The sequence below is a fragment of the Xiphophorus hellerii genome, chromosome 5, assembly GCF_003331165.1.
Source record: "Xiphophorus hellerii strain 12219 chromosome 5, Xiphophorus_hellerii-4.1, whole genome shotgun sequence".
Lineage (NCBI taxonomy): Eukaryota > Metazoa > Chordata > Actinopteri > Cyprinodontiformes > Poeciliidae > Xiphophorus > Xiphophorus hellerii.
In genome coordinates this window covers 7,034,551-7,055,133 of record NC_045676.1, presented here as the reverse complement: position 1 = coordinate 7,055,133, position 20,583 = coordinate 7,034,551, and the positions used below count along the sequence as shown (strand labels likewise).

The 20,583-nt window shown below is 38.0% G+C and overlaps 1 protein-coding gene across 3 annotated transcripts in view; it reads right to left on the bottom strand.

The window, feature by feature from the left end:
* Window positions 1-3,363: 3,363 nt before the first annotated feature.
* LOC116720221 (slit homolog 1 protein-like) overlaps window positions 3,364-20,583 on the bottom strand; it is a 61,317-nt gene continuing 44,097 nt past the window's right edge. For 2 of the 3 annotated variants that reach the window (XM_032563352.1, XM_032563354.1), the window contains 15 exons: window positions 20,147-20,218; window positions 19,874-19,945; window positions 18,784-18,947; window positions 15,825-15,949; window positions 14,603-14,697; window positions 13,158-13,297; window positions 12,949-13,042; window positions 12,126-12,263; window positions 10,903-11,131; window positions 10,671-10,801; window positions 7,023-7,177; window positions 6,710-6,921; window positions 5,768-5,892; window positions 4,789-4,997; window positions 3,390-3,861 (listed from right to left, as the gene is read on the bottom strand). In XM_032563352.1, coding sequence (XP_032419243.1) covers window positions 3,599-3,861; window positions 4,789-4,997; window positions 5,768-5,892; window positions 6,710-6,921; window positions 7,023-7,177; window positions 10,671-10,801; window positions 10,903-11,131; window positions 12,126-12,263; window positions 12,949-13,042; window positions 13,158-13,297; window positions 14,603-14,697; window positions 15,825-15,949; window positions 18,784-18,947; window positions 19,874-19,945; window positions 20,147-20,218 — 2,224 coding nt within the window. In that variant the 3' untranslated portion in view covers window positions 3,390-3,598. Of the gene's footprint in view, window positions 3,862-4,788; window positions 4,998-5,767; window positions 5,893-6,709; window positions 6,922-7,022; window positions 7,178-10,670; window positions 10,802-10,902; window positions 11,132-12,125; window positions 12,264-12,948; window positions 13,043-13,157; window positions 13,298-14,602; window positions 14,698-15,824; window positions 15,950-18,783; window positions 18,948-19,873; window positions 19,946-20,146; window positions 20,219-20,583 lie in introns of all 3 variants that reach the window. The other variant, XR_004339353.1, reaches the window with a different exon arrangement.

The window sequence follows — 20,583 nt, the reverse complement described above, 5'->3', positions numbered from 1 at the left end:
AGGAAGATTAAAAGTTAGTTATTATTATTATGTAGAGATGTAATAAACAATTTAAATGGAAGTGTTTTCTGTGTTATGTCTGTGAGAGTAAGAGCAAACCTGTCAGCTGATAACAGGAAGGCTGAAGGGTTTATGCCAAGGTTGCTCTATTTTACCTGTTGGACTTTTCAACCTTTTTGTTTTTTATGCTGGATTTGGAAAATGCTGGCAGGCTTTTCAAAATAAAGTAAACATAAGTTGTTGTTTAATAACCTCTCTAGCTGCTCTGAAGACTAAAATTATAGGCATTTTTTCAATGTAGTTATTCTATGTTGGTTTGAAAAGTAAAACCCTGTTTTATAGGAACTGCTCTCATGGAGGAGGCCTCTTCTGCTTAAATAAATAACCGATGTTCACAGCCGTAAAACTGAAAAAAAAAAACATTGAATAAAAAAGGGAAACTGACTTCAATCTGCACGACTTTTAGATAAACAATAGAGATCAGCAAGCGGTTGAGTGAACACTTACTTATGCTAATAAGCCAACAATCAGGTATTCAGTCATACACATGATGGCGTTACTTACTCTTAGGCAGGAAAAGCGTATTTGTATAACTGTTCTCCGTGTAAAAAGTCCAACATGTGACCTTGGAAAATCACCAGGGGTGCACTTAAGCAGCAGAATCTCAATTGTAAACTAGCGACTGTATAATGAAGATGGACGCAGTCACCATCTTGGAAACCTCAAGGTCAGCTTCTGGCCGAGACGATGCTGAATGCATTACGGCTGCCAGCATGATCCTTCATTCAGGTGTTATTTAAGAACCTGGCATCTCCTGTTCTGCTGCCACACAAGGACAGAATAATGACCAGCAGGTAGAAATAAACCTGCTTACATACCAGACTGTAAGCAGGTTTATTTCTACTGTAAAGGTGGGCTATGAAAAAAGATACCTGTGTGTTTAGTTCATCCCAGTTTTATGTTTCTCTCCCCTGGGAGGTCTGTGCAGAAAATGGGAATCTGGTTCATTTCTTATTCAGCCAGACCAAATGGCTCAGTGCAGAACACATGGGCTCGGGATAAAAGACAGATTTACAGGGTGAGACATTTTTACGCCACTATATCTCCACATAATTGACTGAACGGAGAGAAAGCGAGAGAGAGAGCGCATGTTTTGAGCAGAAGACAGATGTTGGAAGCATCTCTAGGTAACACGTTGCGTTTTTCCCACAGCGCGTTCTGTCTGATAGTTTCACTAGATAATGTGAGGCAGATGCCAGGAATCAGATTTCAGTGTTGCATAAACTCCTCTTTTTTCAGATATGTAGTTACCAAAGGAAACCTGCTGCTGATTAGCATATTCGCTAACATCTTGAAGGGTAACAAGCTGGACACTTGATGCCTGTGCGATACTGGGAAACAGTTTACAGATCCTCTTATCCAGTGATATAAATAAATCTAGTAAAGTCTGTGTTTACTGAATGGACCAGAACTTAAACTCTCACATATAAATACAGATCTGGAAAAACTAAGAGCCCACTGCACTGAACCGGGTTGGAAACCTCCTGGTTTTTCCACCAAATATTGATTTCTGAACTCTTCCTGAGTTAAAAAAATTAGTATTGTTTAGAAATGAACATAAACTTGTTTTCTTTGCATTGTTTGAGGTCTGAAATCACTGCATCGTTTTTGTTATTTTGACCGTTTCTCATTTTCTGCAAATAAATACTAGATTTTTGCTTGGAATTTCAGAGACATGTTGTCAGTAGTTCATAGAATAAAAGAACAAAGTTAATTTTACTAAAACATAAACCTATAAAGAGTAAAATCAAAAAACTGATCATTTTAAGTGGTCTATTAATTTTTTCCAGAGCTGTATTTGTTGGTGTGCGACGCTAAGGCAGGGGTGTCCAAACTTTTGTCACATGGGCCAAAAACATCAATCAAAATTAATTTTGACATTTTAAAAAAACTAAACTAAGTTGCAACCAGATGATTAAAATGGATTCTTCTTGTTGATGTTGTAAACTATTGTGCATCCAAAATGTTTGCCTCATCAAAAGAATTTTAAAAAGTCTCGACTGAAAATAATAAAACATTTTTTGTCAACTTTGAGCAATAAAAGCAGTTTTTAGGTTACTTTTATTGAAAAATGTAATATTTGACCAATAAATTAACTAAAAGCAGTCGGAAGCATGAAAACCTGCGGAATAAATTTGGTTTTCATAAGAAAATACAAAAAGCTAAAAGTACTGAATACTTTTTGTTGCAGCAAACATTTTCTATTGTAAGATTTTAATTTGTCTAGAATAATTTTGTCCTGGTTTCAAATAAAAATAAAAAATCTCAACCACCTGTACTAAGGTACAAATTAGTATTAGAATCATACTAAGAAAAAAATAAAATAAAATTACAAGAATAAAATCATAATATAATATCACAAGAATAAATATGAAATATTACAAGAGTAAAATCATGAGAATAAACTTGCAATGTTATGACTTTATTCTTGTAACACTACAATTTTATTCTCATAATATTATGACTTTATTTTTATATTATGATTTTATTCTAGTATTTATATTCTTTACATTTTCTTAGCATGGCCATAATACTCCACTGTACTTCAGGGATCAATTGCATCATCTTGGAGTCGTGGGCCAAAAAAATCACTACATGGACTGCAAATGGCCCGCGGGCCACACTTTGAACACCTCTGCAGGTGAGGAGGACGAGGTCGACTTGTTGATGAAGAAACATCTCAAAACAGCTGGAGTGTGCAAGTACCGAACAACAAAAAGCAAGTTTCCTCCTGTGGCGATCAGAGCTGGAGCCAGATTGGGTTCTGGGTTTGATACGGTCTGCCTGCTGGCATTGGGTTCTGGGTTTCGATCGGTCTGCCTGCTGGCATTGGGTTCTGGGTTTCAATCGGTCTGCCTGCTGGCATTGGGTTCTGGGTTTGACACGGTCTGCCTGCTGGCATTGGGTTCTGGGTTTGACACGGTCTGCCTGCTGGCATTGGGTTCTGGGATTGACATGGTCTGCCTGCTGGCGTTGGGTTCTGGGTTTCGATCGGTCTGCCTGCTGGCGTTGGGTTCTGGGTTTGATACGGTCTGCATACTGGCGTTGGGTTCTGGGCTTGACATGGTCTACCTGCTGGCGTTGGGTTCTGGGTTTGACACGGTCTACCTGCTGGCGTTGGGTTCTGGGTTTCGATCGGTCTGCCTGCTGGCGTTGGGTTCTGGGTTTGACATGGTCTACCTGCTGGCATTGGGTTCTGGGTTTGACACGGTCTGCCTGCTGGCATTGGGTTCTGGGTTTCGATCGGTCTGCCTGCTGGCGTTGGGTTCTGGGTTTGATACGGTCTGCATACTGGCGTTGGGTTCTGGGTTTGACATGGTCTACCTGCTGGCGTTGGGTTCTGGGTTTGACACGGTCTACCTGCTGGCGTTGGGTTGTGGGTTTGATACGGTCTACCTGCTGGCGTTGGGTTGTGGGTTTGATATGGTCTACCTGCTGGCGTTGGGTTCTGGGTTTCAAGCGGTCTACCTGCTGGCGTTGGGTTCTGGGTTTCAAGCGGTCTGCCTGTGGGATATCGTTCATCTTCCCTTCCTCAGAGTTACACACATTTCTTGCAGCCACATTCCACAGGCTTCTCCACATCCTGCGTAAACGACGTCCCATCATCGCATTCGAAGGTGATCCGCCGCCGACGGACCCTCAGAGGGGCGCAGCAGGAAACGGCGGCGGCTCCCCGCTCGGCTTCAGCCCGGCAGTGACCCCGACAGTCGACCCAGGAGAACGGTTTTGATGTCTGGCAGAGAACGGAGCCGCGCTGCAGCCGGTGGTAGTCTCTGACCGGCTCACCTCGACATGGGGTCTCTGCAAGCGGCAGCACAGCGTCACGGTTAGGAAATGCTTTCTAAAACCAAAGTCAGATAGAGCAGAGCAACGTTTTTGAAAGAAAAAAACAGACCTTTTCAGAGTGTTTTTACTATGCTGTACTTTTTACTTTTACTTGAGTAAAATGTCTGGATTTTCTACCCACTGACTGAAAAACAAACATGTTTTAACCAAAAATTCACCAGACACAGAGACACACCTGCAGGTTTTTATTGAAAGAAACTGATTTAAAAACAATTTTCTTTTGCCTGGTTATTGAATGTTACTCATATGAGTTATTGTCATTTTCATCCTTAAAATACCAGAATGTCGACTTAGCTTTATATTTTGGCCCGTCTGATTATGTAATCTTTAAATATTAAATATTGGATAATTAAAAGAATTATACAGTACTTGAGTAGACTTTTTACCAAATACTTTTTTACTCTTACTTCAGTATTTTCTTGGACAGCTCCCACCTTTACTTTTCCAGTGACGGAAAAGTAAAGGTGATGGGATGCTAATATGGAGGCATTCAGCTTGAGGCAGAAACTGCACAGTCTTGGATTGTGGGCAGATAATCTGGGATTATCACAGATTCAGAGATAAAATGAAGGCATTGGGTTTAGGGCCAAAGCAATCAGGTTGATGACCAGCTTCTTTGCTATTTTTAATATTGCATTGATTAAAAAGTACCAATTCCCTGGCAGATTTTTTCACTTAAAATAAGACATTTTCCCACATCGTAAGTGAATAAATCTGCCAGTGGAAGTTGTATTTTCGTCTTGTTTTGTCTGTGCGTACTACTTTAAAACAAATGTGCATTTCAGTGCATGGAGGAAAATTATAGATCAGTTTGGATGAGGAGTTGAAGAAAAATCCTCTAATATATACCAACATTGGTTCTGATCCATCTGTTATTTTCACCTGTATCGCAGCTCTCTCCAGTGTATCCCTGCTCGCACACACAGCTCTCTCCATCCTCCGTCTTTTGACACCGGCCGTGAAGACACTGCAGCCTCTGGCACGAGCCGGCGGGCTCCTCCTGGAGGTTGCACAGCGCTCCTCTGAATCCCTTCTCACATTCACAGCGGTAGGTTTGAGCATCCAGCACCATGCAGACGCCCTTCACACACCTGGAAGAGTGTGAAGGGGATTAGTGGAAGATTCCCTTTTAAAACTGATAAACATCAATAATACATTGATGTGACATGAGTATATGGACATCTGAAAAAAAACATGAAGATCTGAAATTAGGGCTGCAACTAATCGATTATTTTGTAATCAATTATTCTGACAATCGATTAATCAGATAAAGAATGGCACATTCTTCAGAGTTTTTATCAAAACACTTAAGCTTCTGTTATACAATATTATAGAGTAAAAATGCAAACAAAAATAATTCAATTCCCTTTTTAAATAAGAAAATAAACATTTTATTGTCTAAAATGTAATAAACTTAGTATCCCTCTAGTGAACAATTTGTAGCAAATACTTGAAACATGAAAATGAGAAAAGCTCAGCCCTTCGCATCAATACATTGTGTGGATGATCAGATTATTATTTGGATAAACTTATCAAAAACTGTGCAGCAAAAGTGAATCGTAGGAGACTTTTTCTTTGCTTGTTTTTTTACAGCATTTGAGCCCCATAAGTCTAAAACTATGACACTTGAGGAACTTTGGGTAGAACAAATTTACAGTTGAAGTTTTGTTTTTTATATCAAATCCAAAATGTATGCATATTTTGTTCAGTTTTGCCTTAATTACTGCTCTGCTTGTGTTGTTTTTTTCAGCAAATGGCCTTTTTTTGTGTCTGCGTACACCACTTAATCAATTACTAAATTAGTTGACGATTATTTTAATATCTGATTCGGTCCTATCTGAAATACATTTTAGTGCCTTACTTGTTTCCCTCACATGGGTTGAGAGCATTCGCCATGGTGACGACGTCCCCTCCACTAAGGCCTACAGTGATTGGCTGGTCACAGTGTTGACCTGTCCAACCTGGCTGGCAGTGGCACTGGGGGCCCTGTGAAAAAAGACAAATTCACTTCATCAATCATCTGGAAAACAAAGCTTCCGTTTAAAATCGGGCTGCGCAATAAATCAATAATCAACAATATGCTGTATATAACAATGTACACGTGATCAATATCGACGGAAAATACATCTGACAGAATATTCAATAATTTCTCTAAACTCTGATCCAGAACCACAAAGCATCCTGGGAGATGTAGGCAGAGGAGAGACTTTAGCTGCTCAGCCTCTCATAGTTATTTGAGCTAAGCAAAGTTTTTGTGTTGCAGACATTTTATGTTGAATTTTTGTCAATCTTAAGTTTTACCAGGTTGGGCAATGTTATTGTAGAACAAAAATCTGTAATTAAGTTTTATATTTGGAATTGTTCAGATTACTTTGGCAACTTTTAGACCCTCCCAATGATTTACGTGATTACGGTCTTTGGAGGTCCTTTTGCTTAGCAAATGTCCGGTGTGATGATGGGAGGTTTGTGTAAAATTATATTTTTAATTATAATTAAAAATATAATTTTTAATATTATATTTTGAAACTTGAAACATCAAAAAACTCTTGATGTTTCAAGTTTTTTGAACTTGAAACATCAGATTAAGTTAACTTTCATTTTCAGATAAGTTGTAAGAGATTTTTAGTTATCATTTTATCTATATTTTTTTCAAACCATCAAGTCAGAAATGTGTGCGAGAACCAAACGACCCGCTGCCACCTACAGCCTTTTTAGGAACTTTTTGGTTTTGGAACTTCGAAGGCCGTGACATCCGGTTTAGCAGATTTATGAGGAATACTGTCGCAGCACTGTGTGTTGCTACCTGTGCACTGTTGGGTTGGCATATGCCATGCAGGCAGTAAAGTCTGCGGCAGGGTTGGCAGCCCGGTACAACCCCTGGCTTCATTTGGCTGCGGGTAAAGTCCTGCAGCTCGTGGTTTATGTAGAGGTTCCTGATGCAGCCGTGGAAACTGGACGTGTTGAGGCTCTGAGAGGAGAGGCCTCGAGAAGTCGGTATAACCTCCTCGGGCATACCTGGCGAGACAAACCAAAGCAGCTCTATATGTGGACCTGCACTGGTTTCAGCAGAGATATTTATGTCTGAGCTGAGGCATTAAGCCGCCCACCGCTCCTACCTCCCACGTAAAGAGGCGTCTCTCTAGTCAGCGGCTGGCCGCGGCCTTGGCTGTCCAGAGTTGTTGGCTCTCCTCCATCCACAGACAGGTTCACCATCTGATTAAAGGTCACCAGCTCAACCGTGTGGAAATTACCATCGTTTACCGTCTCAGAGCTGCAAAGAAAACCAAGCATTTCTCTTATTTTCCCCAATGTACAACATAGAAATGATAATCATGCAAATAGTAAAGACATGTAGCTAACAGGGAAATTTCAGACCTATCGTTATGATTGTTGTGGTTAATGTCACTTTTCTATAAATATATAGATTCAACATGAAAACAGTTGTAAAAAAGTGGGAACAGACTAGGCCTGTCAGGATAACAGATTTTGCTAGAGCATAAATTGTCCCAGCAGTTATTGCGATAAATGATAATATTGTTGCTTTTTTAGACCATTTTCAAGTAATATAATTGGAATAATGGCATAACATTGCAAAAGCACATTCTGAAAGCCCAATAAACGTTTAATTTTAGTAAACATTTAACACTGGAACTGGGCAACATTTTAAATATCCAAAATAAATAAGCACAACAACAGAAACAACAAATAATATTACGAGGTCTTTAAACAAAATTGTCCTTCATAAAAAGGGCTAGTTGAGACCAAAACACCAGACTGAATACTTTTATCATTCAGTTTTTGGCAGAAAGAGAAAAACGAAAAAACGATCACTCAATCAATAAAATTATTGACTTCATTTTAATTTATTATGCAATTAATTGATTTACTGCTTATTGCGGCAGGTGTAGTGAGAGTACTTCAGTTGTTAGTATTATTAGATTTGAATTATTTCTTCAGTACCTCTGTTTGTATATCTGTAAAAACTTCTATATGTGGGTAAAACTGTTTTAGACTTAAAAGACAGAATAATGTCAATAAGGATCTGGAACAAGCTTAAAGACTAAGGGATGTTAAAGGGGCTGCATTATGTATTTTCCAGGCATCTAGTGCCATTTTATAGCACAACAATGTTCTGTATTGTTAAGAAAATGCTGTATATATCAAACATGACTTAAAAGAAATTTGACTATGATATTGAAAGTGGGTCTCTGTCTCTTTAAGAAGCTACTGCTCTTTCCAACACATCAGGAAGTCATCACAACATCGCTCCTCTATTAACCTTTTAAATGAATGAAAGAATGAAAGCAACACTCCAGTTTTGTTTTGGTGAGGAAATAACATTAATATATGATTTAAAACTGAAAATGTTGATTTTACATAATACTGCCCCTTTAAGCAATTGGGTTTGCCACCACACCACTTGACTATTTCAACTAATCCTCATATATACATATTTTTTACATTTATTTTTGGTAAGTTCCTGCTCAATAACTCATTGTAAAAAAGTTTCCATAGAGACAGGTACATTGTTAAACTTCCCTACCGCTTTTGGCCTTGTCAGTGTGACCATAGATATTCTGCTTTTACTTCACTGAAAAATAAATGAGTGCCAGTGTTTGCTCTTCACAACAAAAATCTAGCACAGTCAGAAATTAAGCTGACCTTAAGCAGAGTGAAAATCCTCACAATTATGCAATATTGGGAAAAGATAATATTTTTATGAGTTTGATGAAGGAGGAAATGAGCTACAAAGTCATAGGAAAAAGCCTTTGTTATTGGAACAAGAAGTTCACAACCAAGTTCAGATTAAGCAAAATTCAATTTCTCACACCTATACAGAAGGAGGATCAGACAAATACATTCCTGGCTAAAGGGCGAAGAGCAGAAACAAACGCGGTGATATTAGCATCATTCAGTGGAGATGTTTCTCTATAACTGGATGATCCTAAATGAAGAAGCTTTCTAAAAGGACAAGAAAACACGATTGTGAATGTCCTCAAATGATCTCAAAGCGCAATTAGTAAAGCAGATTTTATCCTTGACGCTGCTTTAATAGAATTTATTCTGAATCCTTAGTATGATTATGAGTGTGAGAATGTGCCAGGTGGACACGTCTCTTCCTCCTCATCTGAACATTTAGGCTCTCTGCATCTGATTGAGTGGTCTCTTTATCTCAAGTGTCTTTGGCAGCATCTGCCATTTTATTCAGATGACAAAGGCTGTGAGTTCATCAGCTCCTCCCCAAACAACACAAGATTCTTTCTCTAAGCTACAATATATAGATCATGAATCGACACAAACTGAACTGCTCCAAACTGAGATGATGCTTAAAACTCTATATCAATCCTCTAAATGGACCCAAAATATAACATTTAGTTTTCTTACAATGAGAAGATTATCACCAATTTTGTGATTGAAGGTAAATATGCTTAAAGACAATCTAATCTGCTGCTAAAGGTGACCTTGAACAGGTCATAGGTCTATGGGTTACACAAAACATGCTCATTAAATCTTTTACACAAAATCATTCTTAGATAATGAGATTTTAGTCTGCTCGATCTGCCAATTTTGAGGTGTTTTAGGGTGTCTTGTCACTTTAAATACAAACAATCCGCTGCTGGCCACGCCACCTAACTCTGCATTTACACTCACACATGAAAATGGCTGTAAAAAGATCCGTAATTATACAACTGTATGTCTTTGAAAAGCAGAAGTGAAGCCTCCTGCACAATATACAAGAGTGCAGAAGTGGTTTCTGGATGGTAAGTCAACAACAAAGCACTTGTCTTTTCTAGCAGCGATTGTACAGCGCATACAGTGGTAAAACCAGTTGATCAAACATGCTGGGACTCAGCTGGGGTTGCTTGGTAACGGGAAGTTCTTAAAAGGGCTCATTTTCCAGACACCAAAAACATCAATTTATTGCCAAAAAGTGTCTGTGTTGTTTTTAAAAGCAGTTGTGACCCAAATGGAAGTATGAAAACAACCAAAATGTGAATTTTGGATAATAGGTCCCCTTTAAGGTTAAACTCCAAGACTGTCCAGTCCTCCCAGTGCAGCATTTGGCAGGCCACCCACATGTATTTGGTGACTTCTTTACTCATAAAGCAGGTCTTACTTAGATGTGTTTAGCTAAGGTGATATCTATAAGAGACTGTTGGAGAATTTCTTCTCACTTATGATATAGTCACACAAACACTGATTTACAGTAATCCTGTCCTTTACAAGTGTTATCATTGTCCCTTCCTGCAAAGTATTTGACAAAAATACTTCGCAGGTTTGCCAGTTTAAAAAAAATAACCGTATCCTAATTTTTTCAGGTTGATCGTATTTTTCTTTTGTTTATTTTGTCTTTCTGGCAACAGGTACAGTATATAGCTCACTCTTGCTTTATTTTGAATAGTTCATTAACATGGGATGCCCAAGTCTGCATTTTAGTCAAAACGGTTGTTTTTGCAAATAAGTAAAATCAAATTAAAAGCAAGAAAACTTGTGTTGCACCTTACATATTTCATTTTAGTACCTCAAATTGTCTGTCTTTTTTTGAAAGGCTGCACCTTAACATTGTTTTTAATTCTGTATCCACTTCCTGAACTGGCAAACCAAATTTAGGCTATTCTTGAGTTCTGAGAAAGGGCCTCCCAAAATCATTCCCAGGGCCACAAATGGCCCCCGAGGCACACTTTGGACACCCCTACCTCATATGGATGGTCACTCGGGGTTGGATTATTGAATTTATCTGTCTGTGTGTTACTTGTATCTACCTGTAAATAGCGGTGGCAGGTTGGTTCCCAGGGTCATAGGTGACCCTTACGTGACCCTGATGGAGCTCTACAGCAATCGGCTCATGATCACCATTATACAGCAAGATGCCATTATCTTCCGCAGTTGACACCTAAAGCAGAAAAGAAGAGAGACGGACCAATATGTCAGTGTGAAAGAACGTAAGATGCTAAATATTTGCAGCACTGTGTTTCCTGACATTGCAGGTACGACCTGCAATGTGATGTTGGACTGAGGCCAGTTTTTCACATCCTGAAGTTCGACGTAAGAATCTCTGTCCACGAAGTTGACGCTGACCAGCTTCTCGCAACTCTGGCCCTCAAAGCCGGGCGGACACTGACAGATTGCGGTCCCCAACTTGTCGTTACAGGGAGCGCCATTCTGACACTTGGCCATCTGGCAGGGTGTCTGCTGAAGATCTGTCACCTCACAAAACTCGCCACTGAGGAGCCAAAATACATCAGAAAGACATTTGTTGCAACAGGAAAACATAGTTGAAAAATTAGAAATGTACTTATTAATAAAGAAAGCATAGGGGGTTGTGTTACTTTTGCTCATAACTGTTGTTTATAAGATTGTACTCATATCAAGAGATATGTATTTTGTTATCCAATGTAGAAAAAAAACCTGAATTTGACTGAAGGGAAATCTGGGATAGTTGTCCTATAGTATCCTGTAATATTGAAAAATGTAACAATACCAATATGACTTTTACTCATAATTTATTAGATGATGGTACTAATGTGTGAGAGGTGGGTGTAATAATAAATTTATACTTCTGTCCACTCCTTTGAACATGTAAATATAGTTTACTGTTCTTCTTTTGCTTGCTGTTGTTTAAACTTTATTTTCTTTGTATATAACTTCGTTTATGCTTTTATTACACAATGTTCCAACTCAAAGTGTTACTGTTTTTATGCTTTGGGTTCATCAAAAACATTGATTCTAAATAATAAATAGGTTATGTATCTACTGGTAAAATAATTATATTTTGTTTCACTTCACACTGACAAATTAAATGTTAATTAGAATGTGAAGTTTATTGATCTTTGAGAATTTGTTCCTGCATTATTTTTCCATTACCATTATATTATTTCAAAATAGTCTGAAAACAACAATTATCATTTATTGCAATAACTTCAGGGATAATTTATTGTCCATCAAAATTTGTTATTGTTACTGTTAGCTAGTTTGCAATGAACGTCTCCAGATGGGACTTTAATAGCATAAATCAATTTATGCTATTAAAGCATAATAGCATATTATGCTATTATAAAACAGAAAGATAAAATGTCATACAAAACATAAATCCTAAAATTAATTGTAATCATGAATACCATATTTATGTCCATATATAATTTAAAAACAAAACAAACATTAACGTTTCCTTGGAACATAACTGGCTGAGCCTTCATGAGTTCCCAGTTTCCCAGTACCTGAATCCCCGCAGGCAGTCGCAGCTGTAACCGTCCAGATGGTCGACGCACTGAGCTGAGTTCTGACAGAGGTGATCTGCGCACTCGTTGTAGTCGATGCCGCAGTCTGGTCCCACCCAGCCAGGGATACACACACACCTGGAGAAAAAAAAAAACAAAAACACACACCGTCGTGTTTTTATGTCTTGTAGGGACTTTACATTGACTTCATTCATTTTCTGCAGCCTAGCCCTAGCCCTACCAATTACATACTTAACCCCCAACTCGAAAATAGCATTTCCAATCATGGGAACCAAGAAAATGTCCCCACAAGGAGCAGTGGTCCCCACTGCCCCACATTGTAGACATAAATAGGTCCCCACGAGGATATAAAAACCTGGTTCACACACCCCCACGCACACCTCCACACAGATGCACCATAATCACATATTTGACACCTGGTTCATCATTGAAGAAAGTCAACACAAAATTCATCAAAGGTTACGGTGGAATCTCAAACTACGCTAAGTTTGGCAATGATAAAAAGAGATGTGCATGTGGGTGTGTGTGTGTGTGTGTGTGTAATACCTTGTGGGGACTATTTTCCTGACACATACTACCTTGTGGGGACCCACTGCTCCTTATGGGGACCAAAGCCTGGTCCCCATAAGGGGAAACACTGTTGGGTCAGGGGTTAGATTTAGGACTAAGGTGTGAATTGAGTTTTGGTTAGGGTTAGGGATTAGGTATGTGATGGTTAACATTAAGCTGTAGAAAAAGAATGGCAGTCAATGTAAAGTTTCCACAAGTCAAGACTGTGTGTGTGTGCATATGTGTTTTTTACCTGGGGCCTGTAGGACTGCTGATGCAGGTGGACTGATGCTGACAAGGATTTCTACCTGGAGAACAAACATCATCCTCCTCTTCACAAAGCAGACCTTGAAACAAGAAGCGAGAAACAAGGATTAACTAAAAAACAGAGTGCAGATCTTTTTTTCAAACAGCCAGATTATTTTTCTCTGACTATTTGATTCTAAAGGTAATACGGCGTACCTCTGTAGTTAGGAGGACACAAGCAGGTGTAGTTGCCAACTCCATCGACACAGGTGGCGCCATTGTCACATCCGTGATCCTCGCAGTCATCCATGTTGACCTCGCAAAATGTGCCATGGAAACCGAATGCACATGCGCAGCTAATAGGGTAAAAACAAACAAATACAAGTTATTTTTTACTTGTAAAAAATTTATTTAAAAAAGTACTGATCAGGTTGGGCAGTGCATGCCTCCTCTGACCCTCCGGTGAGCCACTAATTGTTGTGTTTGATTTGTTTTCTGGCTGTTAGTATCTGTTTTGTTTTATTGAATTATTAATGTGTTTTCCTTTTTTTTATTACTAGCCCTGTCACAGTAACAAATTTTACTTGACGATAAATTGTCCCACAAGTTATTGCAAATAACACTGAAAATGGCCTCAGTGTTATTTGAGGCCATTTTCAAGTGATATCATGGTAATGGTATAATAATGCAAGAACACATTCTCAAAGGTCAGTAAACTTTAAATTCTAATGAACATTTAAAAGCTGGAACTGGAAAACATTTTAAATATCCAAAATAAATAAACAAAACAACAGAAACAACAAATAAAATTAATTATGAAGTATCTGTAAACAAAATTATCCTTCAAAAAAAGGGCTAGTTGAGACCAAAGCACCAGACTGAAAACTTTTATCATGCAGTTTTGGTAGAAAGAGAGAAAAGAATAAAATAATATATGTATATTGTGTAGAACTCAGTCTGTATTAATGTGCATTTATCGATTTGTTGGTTGAAAACATCTCCCAAACGGAGTGGTTGCATTTTCAAAAGAACTTTTAAAAATCTCGCCCCCTATTGGCCAGGATTTTTTTCTAGAAAGACGTTCAGTAGGTTTAAAAAGCTGCGGCAATTCTTCATATTCTTAATGACATATCCAAAAAAAAGGAAAACCAAATAGAAGAAATGTTTGTGACACATCATACACAACAAAAAATCAACATGCGTAACTGTGAATGTAGATATTTCTCGTGTTAGCCTGTTAGCATGGCAGTGGCCATATCGCCTGTCAACTACTAGTAATTTGATGAAAATATTTCTAACCATTATCATAAATGTAATTAAATTAGCACACATGCAACAGTTTTAAATTTTACTTATTTTACCGAACAAATGCTTCATGATATCTACAGTAACTGGGCACAGTTACTATAAAGTTTTATGGCTCTCAAGAGCTGCTTAAAATGCAAAACCACAAAAAATACATAGTGAATACAGGTGGTTGAGTAAAAAACAGATTGCTGACTAGAAAGGAAGATTTTTGCAAGAAAATTAAGCAGCTGGACATTTTTAAATAAGGAAATTTGCCATAACATCTATACAGGAAGCACTATTAATATTATATATTTGTGTATAGTGATAGTGGCGTTGTTGATTTTGTTTACTGCCAACCACAACGATGCTACCTGAAGCCTCCTGTCTGCTCGTCTCTCAGGCAGCTTCCTCCATTGGTGCAGGGGTTGCTGACACAAGCATCGATTGGAGTCTCGCAGTGTTTACCCTGTATGCCCAGAAAACACAGTAAGTATGAAAGATCAGCTCATCTGAAGAACGGGTTAGTAAGAAAGACAATATCAAAGACTTGTACAGGTCCAGGGCTGTCAAACTTGTTTTCATTTTGAGCAGTATTAACATCATGAATGTAATGATAAAGTTGTTAAAATATTAATAAATAGCTGTCTCTACATTCAATTAGTACTTATTATGAAATAAGTAATATGGAACATCTTTTCAAATTGAAAAAATGTGCAAAGATGCCCTAATACAACAGCATATTAGGGAATCTGTAGATAGCAAAAAAAAAAACATTTTCGCCAAAATATTTTGAGACTAAACTCAGAAATATTCTAGAAACTCAGAAAATTTCAGAAATTTCTGAGTTTAAAAAGTCACAAATGTTTTAGGAAAAAAAGTCATTTTGCGATTAAACTCAGAGTTTTTTTTAGCAAAAACTTGGAAATTTCTGAGTTTGAAAAGTCAAACATTTTCTAGAAAAAAACTCAGACATTTTTAGACTAATCTCAGAAATTTTCTAGAAAGAATATGAAAATTTCAGTTTCAAAAGTTTTAAATGTTCCACTTTTGAAACTTAAAAAAGTTTCAAAAGTGGAACATTTATTTTATTAATTTTGAGATTAATCTCAAAATGTCTTCATTTTTTTCAACATAAATTTGACTTTTGAAGCTCAGAAATTTCCATGTTTATTTTTCTAGTTTTCAAATTTTTACATTTCTGAGTTTTTGGACAGATATTTACTCCTTCTCTTCTGTCTATCTAGAATTCTGCGTTGTCATAAAAAGCAGCTTTAATTTCACTGATTTATAAATAAGTTAAAAAAAAAAACAAGGGTTTTTTAAAGGCTATTTTTAAACCTCCCTCAGAGGCAACAGGGCCACATAAACAGCTACGGCGGGCCGGATTTGGCCCCTGGACCTCAAGTTTGACATATACTCTAAAGTTTACACTTAATGTCCTGAAAATAAAATAAAATTCCTTGCTTGTGAACAATCGTCACCAAAAAAGCTGATTCCGACAGTCATGAAACATGCACATGCAAGATGGTGGACGTTGGGTTGATTATATCTCATCATTTCCTCTAAATCCCACCTTTACGTTTAGATTCATACCGTAAAACCCGACTTGCAGGCGCAGGTGTACTGCTGGGTTTGGTGGATTTGGCAGGTTCCCTGGTTCTGGCAAGGGGAGGAAACGCATGGAGTGCATTTGGCCTGAACAGAAGTGTCCACTGGACCTGATTACACACGCACACACACACACACACGCCCACACACACACACACACACATAGGCAGAATTTGGTTTGCTAGTGTAGCACCTTTAAAGGCACTCAAGTGGCATTACAGTATGAGAGAAACATAACAACCTCTCCAAAGAAAATTGTGCATCAAAATAAGCAGACCTAACATTGTTCAGTTAATCAGACGTTTTATTTTTTGACATGCAAATCATGCTGAAATTATTATTTTAGCGTAACAAGAACCCTATAATTTGGATTCTTGTTTTTCTGGTATATTATTTAAATTTATAAAGTGGTCCCCCCCTCCCCCACTTTCCACATGTGATTGCTCTCCTCCTCCTTATTTTTGTTTTTCAGGTTTTGGCTCAGAGGCAACCCTCATCTGACGAGTGCCTGAAACTGGCAGACGGTGCAATCACCTCATAGCTCTGCTATTTGGGGACCTGAGGAACACGTCAGTCACAGGAAGAAGTGACTGGCAGGTATGCAATATAGGCTAATGGAGGAAAAACAGAATACATCTGTCCACCTGAACCACACATCGCCTTACAGGAAGCAAGGCGATGTGTGGTTCAGGTGGACAGATGACAGGCTGATCCTTTGAAACGTAGAAAAATCATAAAACACAAACAATGGCGTAGATAGAAAATAGTTCAGGCAGGAAAACCTGGATCTCCTGATTATAATGCTAAGGATAAAATTTATTAGAGTGATAATTAGTCAATTAATAATGTTATGATTCGCTTTGTTGTCGTTTACAATTATTTGACAAATTAAATTGCTGCTTGACTGCAAATTACCAAAGGCAGCAACGTTTCCAGCTGTGTTTGAAACTCTGAAGACGTTGAGACCACTAGAGGGGGCTGTGACTGATGAACAGTGGAAAGCCACTGGCATAAAAGTGGGCACATATGACAAGAAAGGTGATTATGGCTAGAAAAGACAGCATTATAAAGGAAAACTGAGAATAAATGACTAACTCTTTTTTTCCAGCTGCTACCATTAGGGGGCGCCACAGCACAACTACTTCCCTCTCGCTCTGTTTCAAGAACCCTGTCCAAAATGTTCTCTATCTCAGACTTTAAGTTGACCATCTGATAATCTAATTTATAATCCCGTGTGTTCGGTCAATCCCAATAAAAATCTTAATATCTGAATGTTCCTCCAAATCAGTCACCTTTCTGTCACGTATTATCTCTGACTAGAGAAAAAAACAATTTAATTCCAATTATTTCTGCTCCAAATGATCACAACTATAATGTAATGAATAAAAAATACATTTAGTATTCTCAACAAAAACACAAAAATATCTAAAAATGACTAAGGGAGATTTTTAAAGCCTGTACTTTAACTGTACACAAATATAAACTACTACCAAAAACCAAAGTGTTTAAAACTCAGAAAGCAATCATGATGAGTAATCCTGAATTTAAAAATTACCAAAAATAACAAGGCACTATGATTTTTCTTGTACTTGAGCTGCTGTAAAAGCCCCATTTTTTTCATTCACTGCCATTTTTTTGGCCAAATAGCCTGGATGCTGTGTTGAATATTAAAACTTGGTACAGAACAAACACAAAAAGCTTTTTTTGAGAATAACACAGAGGCACAGATGAACTATTCAAATTATTGAATAATAATCAAATTATTGATTATTATAGGAAATTATTGAGCAGATTATACATCATTTAGTTTCAAGTCACTTAAAAAAAGATTGAATGGATGTACATATCGGATAAATTAAATAGCATAGCAGTGTTTCAATGTTTTAGGAGAATGCATAAAGCATATGTATAGAAGGAACAAAGAGCTTCTCAAAAGAACTGGTTTTGTTAGTAAAACCTCATTGTCGTTTTAAATGTTTTATAAAAATAGCTTGCAGAGCAGTGCCGCATAACATCCACCTGCAGCAAATTCTGGTTTAATGTGTGTACATAGGCGATTTTCTGCAGATTTCTGTAGATTAGATCCGTCTGCACCGCCTGGAGCTGCGAGTGTGTGGGAGTAGCAGCCACCAACTCCTCTACTGAGCTACACCAACTTAAAACATTTCATTAAAGATCGTTCATTAGGAGGTGTTTCCACATGCATGATTACTAGCTTAGAACATTAAAAAAAACACCAAATGGAAATGGTATAGGAAGTTAACCTTTGATTTGATTCTGTTGAACAAGAATGAGACTTTTAGGTGATGTGAATGTGTTTAAAACAATACGTTAGGTCAAACAGTCCAAATCAAGCTGGAAGCAAATGCACAGAGGTAGATAAAAACAAATGTGTGGTATAAAACACAAAGGTGGGAAGAGTACCCAAAAATAACACTCAAGTTAAAGTAAAAAGTGTTTGGTAAAAACTCAAGTACCGTGTAACTGATCAAATGATCAATCATTTCATATTTAAAAATTACATAATCAGACAGACCAAAATGTAAAGTTATGTTGAAACTTTTTAAGAACCGAAATGACAATAATTCATATAAGTAACAAAAACTAACAAAATCACGCAAAAGAAAATTTTTCAAAATATATTTCATTCAATATAATATTTATGAAACTTTAACAAAAACTGCAGGTGTGTGTCTGGTGAATTTTTGTTTTTCATTAAGTGGGTAGAGAATCCAAACATTTTACTCAAGTAAGAGTAGAGATACTTCATAATAAAATTACTCAAGTAAAAGTTAAAGTACAGCGTAGTAAAAATACTCCTCAAAGTACAATTTTTCCATCAAATTGTAACGAGTTCCTACCGAACTCTGAAAACATGTATTTAATAGCTCCTGATTTAATTGCAGCCTTTACATGCATGCAGAGGCGCTTCCTGTTCACTCACCCAGACACTGGAACTTGTCAGCAGGTGTGGTGAGCAGCAGTTTGCCCTCCAGGCCCTGGGGTCCGGCGCAGCGCGCGATGCCCGGCTCCTTATAGCCGCTCTTCACCCAGTCTGACAGCCAGAGCAGCCGGCAGTCACAGTACAGAGGGTTGGCTCCAATTGCTCTGAACAAATAGTAAGACAAGGAGGCAAGATAAGACACTAATATGAGGAGGAGGTCAAAAGGGAAACGGGGATGTCTTTGTCTGCACTGATATTAAGGTTAATTTAAGCTCCATCTGCACAGACAGAGACACAAAACAGATCTGTTGCAAACACTGAAGGAGCTAAGCATGCTCAAGAAGAACAGTGTATAAAACGGCCTCTTAAATCAAAAATTTAAGCTCCTAATTTTTGGCATTTTAATTCTCCCATAGAATTTATTGTTGGAGTTCAATTTCTAACACTGATTTCACTGCAAAAACACAAAATCTTACCACGCAATCTTGGACTAGGTTCTAGAGAAAATTTCTCAATATTTTAAAGACAGACTAACTTAAAAGCAACTTTTCAGCGAAATATAGTCGCTTGTTTTAAGTAAATAATTCCTTAATATTGATGAAAATGTACTTGTTCCATTGGCAGATTATTTCACTTATAATGTGGGGAAAATGTCTAGAGTGAAATAAGCTGCCAATGGAACAAATACTTTTCAATCAGTGTGAAGGAATTTACTTAAAACAAGTCTCTACATCTTGTTTAAAAGTTACTTTTAAGTCAGTTTTGCACCTTTCAAGGTTATTTCAACCTTTAGGAAAAGGTATACGAGATAAAACGTAGATCCTCTGTTATCTTTGCAGAGATGTTGGTATTCCATTCCATTGCAAACAAACTTGCAAAAATAAATATTTTGCTTTTTTACCAAGTTGTAATTATTGGAGCCTTTGGGTTTATTAGCTCAGTCTCAGCCGGCTTTCAAAGACTGTAATAACAAAAAAGTTTCCCATTCCTGATCTACAGAGACTGAGAAAGGACCAATGGTGAAAATTCTGCTAGACATTCTGCATCTTTACAGGCGGCAGCAGCAACTGAATGCATGTGCAGCACTTACAGGTGAGACAGGGAGGCCAGGTCACTGAAGATTCCCTGCTGCAGCTCAGAGATGTCGTTGCCATGGAGAGAGCTGGGAGACAGAAACAGTTATAGGCCAGAAAAGGGTCTGAGCATTCAAAGTGAACTCTCGCTGAGCACAATGACTCTCACGGGCAGAAAGTCTCACGCAGCATAAAAAAACAAATGATAGCTTGAAATAAAGGAAAGGCGCTGCATACTGATGCTGCATGTGGGTGTGTGTGTGGGTGTGTGTGTGTGTGTGTGTGCTCACAGCAGTCTTAGGGAGCGCAGGCCAGCCAGAGCTAGAGGAGGGATACATCGTAACGAGTTGTAGCTGAGGATCCTGAGAAAATTACATTCAGAATTAAAAAAACTAAAGACTCACACATACACACACAAGTCAATGCTGCAAAATGTAACTTTTATTAAAAAATATATTTTATTTTACAGTATCAGACAGACAGTCTCAGGGGAAAACAAAAAATATATATCGAGCTCCTCTGTCTTCAGCCAGTGCTCAATAGAAAAGACCAATCAGAGCCAGGAGGCGGGTCTTAGCGCTGTCAATCATGGCAGAGTGTGCACTGCCCACTCCCTTCCCCACTTCGTTAGCCTGGCCACCTATGACAGCAGATAAACGATTTTCCTGGAACGGTGAGTTGTTTCTCAGCCATTAGCACATTTAGCAGCGCATTCATGAGGACGATT